Source organism: Rhinolophus sinicus, chromosome 3 (genome assembly GCF_057876585.1).
Source record: "Rhinolophus sinicus isolate RSI-liver-muscle chromosome 3, RSI-T2T, whole genome shotgun sequence".
Lineage (NCBI taxonomy): Eukaryota > Metazoa > Chordata > Mammalia > Chiroptera > Rhinolophidae > Rhinolophus > Rhinolophus sinicus.
The window spans coordinates 84,481,657-84,495,111 of record NC_142503.1 but is presented as its reverse complement, the minus strand read 5'-3'; the positions used below and the strand labels follow the sequence as shown (position 1 = coordinate 84,495,111).

The 13,455-nt window shown below is 52.0% G+C and overlaps 1 protein-coding gene across 2 annotated transcripts in view; it reads right to left on the bottom strand.

Moving 5' to 3' along the window:
• Positions 1-6,690, bottom strand: part of PRDM6 (PR/SET domain 6) — a 96,279-nt gene extending 89,589 nt beyond the window's left edge. The window contains exons 1-2 of one of the 2 annotated variants that reach the window (XM_074328556.2): positions 6,304-6,690; positions 5,213-5,816 (exon numbers count right to left, since the gene is read on the bottom strand). In XM_074328556.2, coding sequence (XP_074184657.1) covers positions 5,213-5,801 — 589 coding nt within the window. In that variant the 5' untranslated portion in view covers positions 5,802-5,816; positions 6,304-6,690. Of the gene's footprint in view, positions 1-5,212; positions 6,241-6,303 lie in introns of those variants that run through there. The other variant, XM_019728038.3, reaches the window with a different exon arrangement.
• Positions 6,691-13,455: the final 6,765 nt, after the last annotated feature.

The following is a 13,455-nucleotide window of genomic DNA, read 5'->3' as shown; positions in this document are numbered from 1 at the left end:
CTAGGAAAGGCAAACTATAAAACGTTTCAGGGCTTTAAGGTGTCTAGAAAGGCCGACAGGTGTGTGTGGGCACAGGCGGAGCTGCGACCCAGGGAAGCAGTCCGCACCCACACGCCAGGCCTTGGGTTCTCAATGCCTCTTTGCGGCCTTCGCCTGCCCTCACCCATCCTCTGGCAAGGGAACCAAAGAGCAGCTGAAAAGCCTGCCTCCCTGCTTGGGCAGCGGTAACGGCTGGACTATAAATCCTCCACAAGCGCTGCTGAGGTCACGGCCCTCAGTCCCGCAGGCCGAGCCCAGCGGAGCCAGCGTCCATTGATCTCTGCCCGGTGATGCAGCCCCAGGAGTGCCGCCTACTGGCAGCGCCACGTGCACTCTGGGTGCCGGCCACCGAGGCACCGGCGGCAGGGTCGAAGGCGGCTGGCCGAAGGGGCAGAGGGCAGGCGGAGCTCTGTAGCTGGGAGGCTCCAGCACCCGGGTTCACACACCACCCTCCTCCCCAGCTGCTCCCGCCCGTCCTCCCGGCACTCTCCCCCAGCTGTACCAGCGCAACCGGCCAGATGGGGTGGCGATGGGCGAAGCACAGGGTGGGCGGTCCGGCTGCCCGCTGGGGTCCCCCTGCACCTAGTCTGCTTCACCCCCTTCCTGCCAGCGAAGGGCTTTCTTACAATGCCAGACGTGGCCCGCGCCACCTTACTCCGGAGCCCCAGCTGCGCCCTGCCACCCACCAGGCCGGCGTCTTCCACCTGGCAGCGGTCTTCTAGGCTCCTCGGAGAGGGTCTAGAAGCAGATCCGGAGGCGAAGAGGTTTAGCCTGGCCACCGGGAAAGGAAGCCCAGAAGCTTCCTTTGTGGTCGGGCCCCCGCGGGAGGCTCAGCTCGAGCGGAACCTTCTCGAGGACTCTCTTTAGGCGAGTTTAAAGCTCCTGGCAAATCGCGGAGGCGCGGGGTTTTCCCTGCTCAGCCGGGCTGCCTGCTGTGCTGGGCCCTGGGACCAAGAGGGAGAGACAAAAGGGGGAGGGAAAAAAAGAGGGGGGAGGACATGTGTATTTTATTTGTCTCCCAATAACTGTATTAATAAATTAAATGGGAGTGCCCGTGTGTGCTGGTGAGAGAATATTGCGCTGAGATAAACCTCGCCGGCCCTGCCCCTGCGAGGCCCGCCATATACAATGCGGAGATGATGAATAGGGGACTGCCGAGGAGATCGAAACGGGTCTGGGCTGGCTCCACTCGCTCCTACGAAACTATAGGGCAATTAATTGTGGCTTGTCCCCTCATCCTTCATCTCCTAGTGGCACATATCGATGGAGATTACTGCTGATGGACCATTTTATCACCTTAAATAAACAGTCGCCACCTCTTCTAACCCTCAATCTAATATATGGCTCTATGTTCAGTTTCAGGGCGCTAGATAAAGAATGATGTAAAGTAACTAAATCATGTGTGTTATGGGATGGGGCTGGGCTTGCACACGAAAAGAGAGAAAAGAGAAAAAGAAAAATAGAACAACACCAAAGCCCACACACTGACGCCTAGCCTCCCTCCCACTAGGGACCCCGTCTGAAGTCTACGTTGCTCCATTGCCATTGACAGCAGACAGTGGTCTGGAGGAGTGAAGAGAGTATGCGGCAAAGCCCATTGGTGGGTCACTGGGCTCACGAGCTTCCCAAACAGAATCTGCGTTTTCCAACTGAGTGGGAAGAGATTAGAAAGTCAGAAAATACTTGCTCTCTTTTATCTCTCTCCCTGACCACTCAACTGGTCACACCAGCATTGGGGCCAGATTTCCTTCTCTCCCCTGGCCACGCTCCTCAAACCCTTGGAAAGGGTGGCACTACCAACTAGAAAATGTCAGCCCATACTCATATACCTGGGTACGTGTAGCAGGGCTTCCCGAAACCCGGAGGAGACAGAGACCTCCAGCGGGGAAAGTGGCTGAGTGACCTGACTCTCGGCAGAGACTTGGTGCGGGCTTAGCTCCTGCCTCCCTGCCAGATACCAGGGGAGGAACAGCTTCACAAAAAAGGTATTAAAAGCTAATTGGCTCTGCCTTCTCTGTACGAACACAAAAGTCAGGTGCACCCCGCCCCCACCCCCCATGGCCATTTCTCCCTACCTTCCAAGAGTACTGACAGGGTCTCAAACAACGCACCAGAACCAGAGAAGAGGCCACTGCCACAGAGCCTGACGGAATCAATGGCTTCAGGCAACCCAGCAGCAAATGAGGGCAGTAATACAAGAAGAGAAAGAAAGGGCCCTATCCCCCAATTATATTACACACCTCCCCACCCAACTTTAAAGAGGTGAAAGAAGAGGCAGCTAAGCATTTAAAGCTTCAGTGGAAAGTGTACTTCAATCATAGAATAAATTGAATACATGAAGTTAGATAACAGAAATACATTGGAACAGCTCACTCAGGGTAGCGTGTATAGTTTCTGCTGTTTTTAATTCTTTTTGTGGTAAAGAGAGCTACAAGACCTTTCTCTATAGCACTTGCCATAGATGCCAATAAAGTTTCAAGGTAAAACTACTGTTACTGATTCAGTGTTACTGGCTTGGTGATCCCAGACAAAAGTTACTCTTCAATAGGGAACAGAGAAGTAAGGAGGCACCTTTCTTTGCCTTGTAAGAAAAAGAAAATGACTCAATACAAAGTAACAAAATGAAACAATGCTGAGTGGTCACTTCATCCAGTTTTTTTAGAAGGAGATGGCAAAACACCGAAAGGGAAACTAGGGGAATATATATGTAATAAATGAATAGGTGCTTCCCTTCTGCCTGCCTCTCACACCCCCTCCCCCCAAAAGGTGGGGAGAAGCTCTGTTTTTCACTTTCTTTCAAGTAACAAACATAACAACTTTCCCTGCCTAAGGAAACAGTTTCCCATAATATGCATTTCTGATTTGTTTTGAGTGCCTAGTTACATTAACCTCAATCACTTCTTACTTCATCTTTGTAAAACACATCCTATGGTGTAAAATGCGTGCATATATGCTTGCCCAGAGAATTTCCTGAAAAAACAGGAGACCTGTTCTCCTACCCCACCCCTGCTTTCTATTTTCCTTCTCCATTGCCCTTACATTAGGGAGCAATGTGAAGTGAAACTCTAATAGGACACTGTGACTTCCTTTCCTTTACTGTCTTTTCTCCTGAATTTTGCACATTTGAAGCAGTCCATTCATCGACTCAAAAAGGAGATACCAGAAGATATACACAATAGGAATAATTTAAATAAATCATACTTCATTTCCTCTAGCTAGAGAAAAAAAGTTACCTAGACAATAAATTGGTTCAAATAGCCATATATTAATTAGGAATCTATCCCAATTCTTTCTCTGATTAGTCTACGTTTTTCTCTGGTGAAAATATATTGAACCTCAAGACTGCATTGTAAACAGTATAGGGAGCTCAACACAGCCAAGGCTTTGGGGGTGCAGTGCTGGTTTATTTTCCAGCACTGATTTCATTCAGAAGAGAAACTGCAAGCTTGATGAAGCATTCTCAGCCCACAGTGACTACACTTATACTTAGCAGTAACAAACGCCTTTTCCAAAGTATTTATCTCTTTATTTCACATTTTTAAAGAACTGCTTTGAAAGCAACACATTCAAGAAATTCATTAGGCGATAAGTATTTTTGAAATCCATTAAGACAATATAATTTTAAAATTTTTGCTGAAACTGTGAAATACAACTGTCTTCTTAACTGCAGAACAAATTCAAGTGGAAACCTTCATTTTAAGATAGTACATTACTCTCAAATTATAGAAAGGAAAAAAGAAAATATCACTGCTCTTTTTATTAGTAATAATGAGCTTCATTAGAACAATTTTCTCCTATCATTATGAAAAGATTAATACACCTAATCACGAGGCTCACGCCCAGTGTTTTTTCATCAAAGTAACAACTTTGGGAGTCCTTCAAATAACTATAACTGGGAGGTATTTTGCTTTTAAACGAATTAAGTAGTTCACGGAATGGCAGACATTCTGACAGAAGGGACTTATTCAAACTAGAATAATAATAAGCGTTTATGATCAATCTTTCTCACATAGAAGCTAGACGAAGGAATAAGAGGAAGAAAACGGTGAGTGCTTGACTTTTCAAATCATGTATTGCTTTTCAACCTGACTCTTAACCTGGTGTAATTTTCTTTCCAGAGGTCTCTGGAACTATATTTAGTACTTACCCCAACACGCTAGGTGTAAACATAGCTTAAGTTCTGAAATTACCAAAAAAGATGATGATATAAAGCAACAGACATTCTTGGTCTTCATTTAGCCTCCTGCTTCAAAACCTCAAGATGGTACTGTACTTGTGAAGAGCGTTTGAAATTCTGAATATAGGAACCGAAGCTGGATGAGACCTGACGTTTACTTAGGTATTTGCCACTGGCGTGCGGGACAAGGCGGGTAAGTTTCTTATACTAAATTACTGTTATCCAATTTTTAAATATAAGTAAGCCATCAAGCGTGGCTACGGATTGCAAACGTTTGCAGGGTCCAGGGTGCACAAAGAACGTGGGAACCGCAGGGAACGACCCTACCCTGAAGACAGATTTTTTTCTTACTAATTAGATGACATTTTTCTTTTTTAAATAAATAGTAGACCTAAGAATAATGCCTGCCTGCAGGGAGAAACTGACCCAGTATCATCCAAAACTCCTACTCCCGCGAGGCCAGGCCAGCCAGCAGCTCCGGGCCGTTCCACCAGACAACTCCGAGGCCCAAAAATGAGCCGGCGCAGTTAATTCCAGAAGTAAGGCAGAGATAAGGAGAAACAAGCCCTGGAATCCAGGCTCCCCAGAAACTCTGAGCCCCTCTCATGTCTCCCCTTTGGCCAAACCAGCCCGTTCTACGGTCGCCCCATCGCGCCCTGCAGGTAGTTGACCCGCCCGGGCCACTGTCCCGCGGGAGAGAGGAGATCTGAAAGTCCCAGCCCAGGAGCAAATCTTGTCCGAAAGGCTTGGGGGTGGGAAGCAGAGGATAAGGGAGGGGAAGCGGTAACCCCAAGGTGCCACCCGGCCACCCCATCCGTTCTCCTCCCTCCTCTAACGCCACAAAACTTTTGCCACAGTGCTCTAGGATGTGCGGACCCGCAGCCTGGACCAGCCCACCACCTGGGGTCTCCCTCGTCTGACCCGCCTCCCCGACGGGCGCCCGCCCGGGACGGCGCCGGCGCCACGGGAGAGAGCGCGCGGGCAGCGGCTACGTACGGTTGTTGGGGTCGCTGGTGTGCTGGTTCAGCGGGATGATCTCCATGCGCTGCTGGCCGTACAGGTAATAGTCCAGCTCCTCGGCGCTGCAGCGGAAACGCGGCGCGCCCCGGCCATCCCCGCCGCCGCCGCACTTGGAGGGCCCCGGGCCCGAGGCGGCGCCGAGGCACAGGTCCTTGGGGGGCAGCGTTTCTGCGGCGACAGCGGCAGTGGCCAGAGGCGCGAACACCGGCAGTTGCGCCACTGGCAGGGCCGAGAGACCGGCCAGCGCGGCGGCGGCGGCGGCAGCAGCGGCGCAGGAGGAGGCGGAGGAGGCCGAGGTGGAGGAGGCCGCCGAAGTGGAGGAGGCGGAGGAGAGCGAGGCGGGCCGCGGGCGCAGGCTGTCCGGCGGCGGCTCGGCGCGCTCGGGGGGCGGCGGCGGCGGCGGCGGCGGCGGTTGGAGAGGCTGCGGCGCGCCCAGGGGACCCGCGGCGCCGCCGCCCTTCAGCGGGCCGCCGCCGCCGTGCGGGAAGAGTTGCTGCCAGTGCTGCAGATAAGCTGGGTCCACTTTGAGAAAAGCCGAGCCGCCGGGATCTCCGGGCTTCAGCATGTCCGACGCCTCAAGCTGGGGGGCAGAGGGCAGAGAGGAGGGTGCGCGTGAGCCGGGCCCAGGGCCTGGTGAGAGTGGCGCGGACCGGACGGCCGCCGAGACCCTGCGGCTGGAGCCGGAGTCCTGGGCTTCGCCCGGTGCGGCGGCTCCCTGCCCACAACTCCGCTGGGGCGCAAAGTTTACTCTGCAGCCGCGGCGCGGCGCGGAGAGAGCTGTGTGCACGCTGTCTGGCCTCTCAGCCCGAGGCTGCCAGCTCCCACCCTGCACTGTCGAAGCGAGGGCGCTTCCCCGCAGAACTCGGCTGCAAGACACAGCTCCCGCCTTCAGCCGGTGCCCGGAGCCGACCCGAGCCGGAGTGGCGCTGCGCCCGAGCCGCGTTGGCCTCCCGCGATAGGAGGCGGGTCAGTCTCGCCCCCCGCCCCCCGCCCCTAGCCTGGGATCTCCAGCCTCCTGTCCCGGGGGCCCAAGACCCACAGCCCCAGGCGGACGAGCCTCGCCTTACCTGAAAACTCGGAGCCTCCGGCGGGTGTGCGTGTACGTGTGTCTCGAGTTTGCGGGAGCGTGTGCGCCCCAGGTGCGCTACATTCCCTAGGGTAGCGCGGGAGGAGAGCCCTAGAGATCCGGCCTCCCGGAACCCTGCCGGGAACAAGGGCTACGGAGGCCCGCGGAGGGCGCGAGAGCAGTGCCGCGAAGCGCGCGGGAGCGCGGGCGGACCGGGGCTCCGGACGGAGCTGCCGTGGGTTGCTGCGCTCGGGCCGCGTCCAGGCTTCTCGGCTCCACGCTCTGGCAGCCTCCCGGCTGGACACGTGGGTTTTACGACAACACAAAATACAAGTGTGTGTGTGTGTGTGTGTGTGTGTGTGTGTGTGTGTGTGAGAGAGAGAGAGAGCGAGAGAGAGAGAGAGATGGGGGAGGGGGAGGGGGAGGCGGGAGGCAGGCCCGAAGAACCAAGGGGAGGGGAGAGGGAAGAAGGAAGTTCTAACTCGGCTGGATGCACAAACTGCCCGTGCGCCTCTCCCGCACAAATACCTCCTTCGCTGTCCCACCTCCCACTTTTTTTTTTGGCGTGACGTCTCCCGCTCGCCTGTTGTCTCTTTCTGTCCCATGATATGTCTTTTCTAGGTGCCGGCTCACTGTACTGATCCTGAAAGCAGGATCCTGAAAGCAGTGGAAATGCGGAATGCATCTTCGCACGCACTCGGGTGTCCGCATCCGGGCAGGCGCGCGCGGCCGAGAGAGTGGACCAAGTCTCGGGACCGCGTTTGCGCTTTTGCCCCGCTCGGTTTTTCTAGGAGTACTGCTGGGTACCAGAGGCAACTAGCCCGCCACGCAACTTCTAAGATGAATCCTGGGGTTGGGGGAACGGGTAACTGGAGGGAGTGCGGGGGGGTGACGAGTTGCGCGCTGGAATGAAACCTTCAATCCACTGCGGAGGAAGCAGGCTTTGTCCAGATGGTAGACGTGAGACCGAGGGTCTCTAAAGGGCGGCTGGTCCTGGCAAGACTCAGCCTGGCCGCGGGGCGGGGAGGCGGCTGCAATGGAGTCTCACCCACACCACGCAGCGCTCAGCCCTCTCATTCTCGAGTTGTCTTCCTGGGGGGCTCGCTCCTTCTCCTTGTTGGCATCCGAGGCAAGTATTCAGAGCTACGTCTGGTAGTGTAATACAACTGTTCCCAGACACGGGCGAGGCTTGTTTGCCTTTGGCTGCCCGGGGCTGCCCCGGAGGGATCATGTATAAGTCTTTCACCCCAAAACCTGTCGTCGGAGGAGCAGGGTGAGAGCGCAGCCCCACCCGCCACCTTGCCCACTGCAGCGGCTTGGGCCATGCCCGCCCTTTCATGCATGGTCTCGGCGAATTAGGAACCCGCCCCCAGCTCTTGCAGGTAGTGATTGTACTCCGTTGGGGAGGGCGAGGACAGGGAGTGTGAAAATTGACCGGCTCAGGCGCTTTCTCCTCGGAGTTCTGTCCACACATCAAAGAAAAGAAGTGACATTCGTCTTTGCCCAAACAAACCAACTTATTTAGCACCCGCCACTCTGAACAATTACTAGCCATTCTTTCCTGATTTCTGTGTGTTTCTTTTTGTCTTCCCCCCACTCATTTCTTCTGAGCCTGGGAAACGCGCAGTTTAAGACTTCCTCCGGGGCTCGCGCAGGATGCCTCAATGCTGCTTGGAACAGCGTTGGACCGAAAATGTTTTGACTGGCGTCGTTGTGACAAGGTCATCAGTCATCCCTGGATAGATTGATAGTACCAAGTTTAAGGCAGACACCACGAGGGAAAACCCACGAAGCTGTGGACCTCGAGGCTAACCAGGCAGGCTCCTCGGGCTTTGAACAATTCCATTGGAAGGAGAGGGTGAAGTTCTAGGCCCGTTTCAATTAATCTGCACGCAGAACTGCCCAAGAGTGGCTGTTAGACCACGAGAGAAGGGCCAAACTCTTTCTCACACTCTCCAGGTTCACTGCTGAGAAACGAAGAGACTTCGGTGTTCTCAGGGAGAAACGGAGCACCGGGGACGGAATCCCGTACACTGTGAAAACGGTTCCGCTGCCTTCTTGTTTTTGCCAAAGCTGGCTACTTAATAAGCAGTTGTTCCTCAGGACTGGCCGTCCCCCAAACACACTTGAAAATCTCGAGAGGCTAGTTACAACAACTGCTCCTCAGGCCTCATGCCGCCCACACTCTGGGAAGCCCGGGGGCAGGGGGGTGGAGGGGCAGGGAATAGGGCTGAGGAGCTCATCGTAGTAAGATTAGCTGACCAGTTAGTGAGCGCTTTCTACATGCCAGGCGCGGGTAGGCGCTTTAAGTACATTTAGTCCACCGAGCAGCCGCGCGGAGAAGGCATTATCATTAACCCCATGTAACAGATGGGGACACTGAGGCTCAGAAAAGTTAGAGAGAAGTTGCCTAAAGTCAAGCCGTTAATGAGTCAGATTTAAACCCCAATCAGTGAGGCACCAAGTGCATTTTCCTGCTCACCCTGGCCAAACCTCTACCCTCACCGTCCAGGCTGCCGCCAGAAGGGTGTGGGGGCACCTTGGGGGAGATGTGGTTCCCACTGCTCCTGGGACCTGGGAGAGAAAAAGAGACAGTAACTGAACCCCGTTTTCTCCCTTATGCGTGTGTGTGTGTGTGTGTGTGTGTGTGTGTGTGTGTGTGTGTATGGTGTCCCAGACTCCAGGACTCCCCAGGGTCTCCCGGGGAGTCGTGGTGATGGGACTCTATGCCCAGAGGCCTTAGGGAACTCGCAAGTAGGAGGTGGGCGAAAGTTCAGTGGGGCGTTCAGAGGCCCCAGAGTCCAGGAGCTCAGGAATAAAGTCTCAAGGGGAGTGCAATGGTTGTTCGAGCACCCCCAGAGCCGCCCTAGTGGACCAAGGACGCGGGGCGGGGCCCCTGTTGCGACCATAACCTCCAGGAGGCAGGCGAGGCTTGGCTGAGGTAGGGGTCAGCCGGGTCCTCCAAGCCCCCTCGGGAGAAGCGCAGCGAGCTCCGTAATCGGGACAGCAGGAGCTCCCCGGACGCCACAGACGCTGCGGAGGCCGCTTCTCACCCAGCTGATCCCGGACCCGCTTGGTCAACGCTACCCTGGCAAGTCACAGGGGTTTTTAGAAAGGGAGCCCACCAACATGCACCCATCAAATCCGCTCCCATCTTCTTCATTACTTAGAGGAAGACCGCGGAAACAAATCACTTCGACCACTTAGAAAGCGATCAAACCTTTATAAAAATCCATCGCTCCCAAATCGATGGGTGAATATTTGCTGGGAATTTGTTCCAGAGGAATAAATAAGGAGCGTGAGTGTATTAAATGCAATCGGGGGGACACGGTGGTGTTTTTCTTCATTGATTAATGACCTCGAAAATAAAACAAGTGGGAAGAGGAGCTGGGGTCGATAAATTAACTACCCAAATTCATCATTTTCTCGAGCAATTTTTTTCCCCGAAAATTTTCCTTAGGAAGCCCATTGTACCCTTATCTGGGAGGGAAGAAGGGAGCTGGGGACCAGAGCAGAGAGGGAGTGACAGGAAGGGGCAGGAGAGCAAGAAGAGGATTCTGTCCGGGATACCCTCTATCTGATTTCGTTTGACATACAATTTTCACGTTTGCCTTTCATATTAATTTTTTTTTCCTGATGGAGGAGGGGAACAAATGGTCGGTTGCCTTTGACAGGACTCCAATAAAGGATTCAACAACTCTCCTCTCTGCCCTCAGAGCTCCTGCTTCTAGGTTTAAGGTCATGGGTGGCTGAGTTAATAATTCATTAATATAGACATTTATTCAGAAGGGTTCTCTGAGATCCACTCTCCCGGCATCCTCCCAGAGATTTATTTTCCTGAGAAATGGATCGGGGTGGAGTGGGGGTGGTTAGGCTGCAGGTGAAAGGAGGGGAGAAGGAATAAAAGGAAAATGTTGAGGCTGACCACCGCTCGGAAGAATCTTTGCTCACCCAGATTAGTGGACAGGCCCCTCTCGCCTGCCCTCAAAAACTTGGTTGAAAAATGTGGCATCTAAACTGTACAAGGACCCTGGCCTTCAGTAGTCAGTTTCCCTACTTCTACGTCTCTTCATTCACACTTATTCAGAAAGCTCCTTTACTCCACGCTTTTCCACAAGAAGAGCCATCTAACTGAGGACCTTGGAACACAGGCAAAAGAGGAAATCTCTGGGAAAAGGCTACCCTCCACCCCCCATGAAGTTGCCAAAGGAGGTCCTTTGTAACTTGCCAGACCTGAAATCTAAAGGAAGCTCCACTCCTAGGGGCACAGGCAGTTTCTGGTGGATGCTCTATCCCCTCAGAAAGGGACTACGGTGGCATTAAAACAAAATAAAACCAAAAAGTCCACATCCTGATGAAGTTTACATGGTGGTGGGGGAACAAAAAGTAAACAATAAACAAGTAATTGTCAGATAGTAATAAGTGCTATAGAGAGCAATAAAGAGAGGATAAGGGGAAAAGAGAATAGTAGTGGAGGGTGTTACTATTTTAAATGTAGTGGTCAGAGAAGTCTTCACTTATGAGCTGAAATTTGAATAGGGACATAGCAAGAGGATGCCAGTTTTGTGCCTAGAGGGGGCATTCCCTGTCCTAACCTATGGCCCAGGGGCGAACACAGTACAAGGGGCTTCTTAAAGATCCCGCAAGGCCCTGGGTAAGGATTCTGCCTCATCAGGTCAGCCCCTGGCCACACTTGGCTCCCTTTGCTCCTACCTCTTCCCACTTGGTTCCCACGAGATGCTGTGAGCTACTTGATATCCTTTCAAATACATCTGTTCACTGTTTACATCAGTTGAGGTTGCCTCTGTTGCTGGCAACTCATAGCTTTACACAGTGAACCTACTCCCAACTGTCTGGGCCTGTGTCTTCCACAGTTAAATGATGGGACTAATGTGGCTTCCTATATTAAGCTTTTTATGAAGCAGCTACCAAATTCTCTACCACCCATACTATGCCCCACCTCCCAGAAGCCATGAGTCTAAGGTGTATGGTGTGTGAAATGTATTGAGTAACTGAAAACAAGAAAATCCACGTCACATATTTTAATCACTGCCGTCTTCCCATTGATCTCTTTGCATCTTCACTCCTTTGCCCTTAGTGACAGAAAACAGTGCCAGCTACCATGGGAAAGAAAGGGTGTGAGACGTACGAAGCATGAGGTGGAAGGCACTGGAAAGCATAGCATGCATAAGTCAGCTCTTTCCTCAGATGGTACAGCATGAGCCTCACCATTCCTCGGAGGCCTTGGCACTTTATCCATGTCATCGCCTTAGCTTTCCTCCAGTCACAATAGTACCAGGAAGCCAAGCTCCTCACTTTGCCAGGTCAGAGACAGCCTCTGGGGCTGAGAGACCAAGCTCAGCCCATTTCTGACCACTGTCTTTCATCCTCCGCCAGGATAACCGCAGACAACACCTGTTCACTTCACTTGAAATGCAGCTGAACCCTCCAGCTCCTTTCATTCTGGTCACCCAACAGCTGTCACTCACACAATGCCTCTCAGCCACCCCAGGCCTGATTTGGATTTGACCTGCTGACCTCGAGGTGAAAGGCTCTGCAGTCCATTACCAATCCCTGGGGCCAGTTCATTCTCCCAGGAAAGCCTCTAAATATATCCTTTCCGTTTCTAGGGAAATCAGCTATTATTATATGCAAAGGCCTTGTGAGTTTAAAACATATCGGGGCTGTTCAGTCCCATAAAGATTTCATGAATAGCCATTGAGTGAAAAACAGCTGTTCTTTTTTCTTTATGTCTTGACAAGTAAAGAGAAATAATTAGACGAAGAACTATCCCTTCAGAAACTCATGTATTCCCTTCATATCTCCTTTACATCCACCCTTCCCCCAGGAATTTACTCTTCCAGTTCTCTAAGAATCTGTAAGAATAGATAAGGCCAATTGAAGTTACCTGCAAATTAACAGCTATACATAATATCAAATGTGTACCTACTGTGTGCAAGAGAGTATTGGTAGGGATCTTTGGGATGATCTCCTTTGAAGCTCTTCCAGCAAATGCTACCTAGTTCTAACAGTCTTCCTTTAGTTACCAGATTGTTGCCTAAATTAGGTGATGCCTGTAGGCCTTAGGTTGTAATCAGGATGAGACAAGCATATTGCAGCACATCTGTTTGAAATTAGGAACAGATGCTATGGTTGATTCACATTCTGAGGGTTGGTGGTTCCTACTGCATGGTGGGTTCCCCTGAGTGCCTGGCCACTACCTCTAGGATCCAGGATGGCTTCCAGCAGCCCCATGATTGAGGGGGCCCTGAGGTCTTTCCCCCCAGGCCAGCCTGAGGTAACAGGACCCATATGCTCCCACAGGGGTTCTTCAATACACCTGTGGGACCCTAGGCAGCCTGTCTGCCCCTCCAGCCTACACTCTCCTGGCTGCATTGGTGCCTGCCCTTACCCTCCTCTGAATTAGGCAGTCAGAGGATGACACTAAGCCTTGTTTTTATTGTATTCTTTATGGTGAATGTATGTTCTCTGTGTAAGAGCCTCTCAGTTAAAAAAAAAAAAAGAACTACCCTCAGTTTCCTTTTCTGAACCGGAAAACTTGCCTTTGACCAAAATAAAGACACCTGCACATTGCTGGGCGAGACATCAATTGAGTGAATTGCAGTGCCCCGCCTTCAGTCATCTTATGGTGGGGAAATCTTTCAGAGATTCAGCCTTCGCTCTCCACCAGAAGAATTCCCTCTTCTGAACTCTTTTGCCACTTACTAGCTCCATCAGGATCTGGAGCCAGTAAATGGCAAAAGAGTTCAGAAGAGGAAGCTATTGGGTGTTAGGCTAGGAGACAAACATGCAAAGCTTCACAAAGGAAATGGGCCATAGAGATTTTCTGCATTAAGGTGGGTAGAGAGGAACTGAAGAAAGGCACTCTAGGACCAGGAAGGGCCTGAGCAAAAACCCAAAACATGACCCTACACAAATAAACTGGGAGGCCCAGGTGACTTTTCTTCGTCCATTCATGAGAATAACAATTGGATGGATGGCTGCCCTACAGCCAGAACTCCATCTCCATGGGGTCCATTCAGTCATATTCCATAGATTTAGAAAGACGTTTTTATGAGAATGTCCTGAGCGAATATGCTTAAGTTCAGGTCTGAAAATCAACTCACTATTAAGATAACTAAAAAACCGTTGA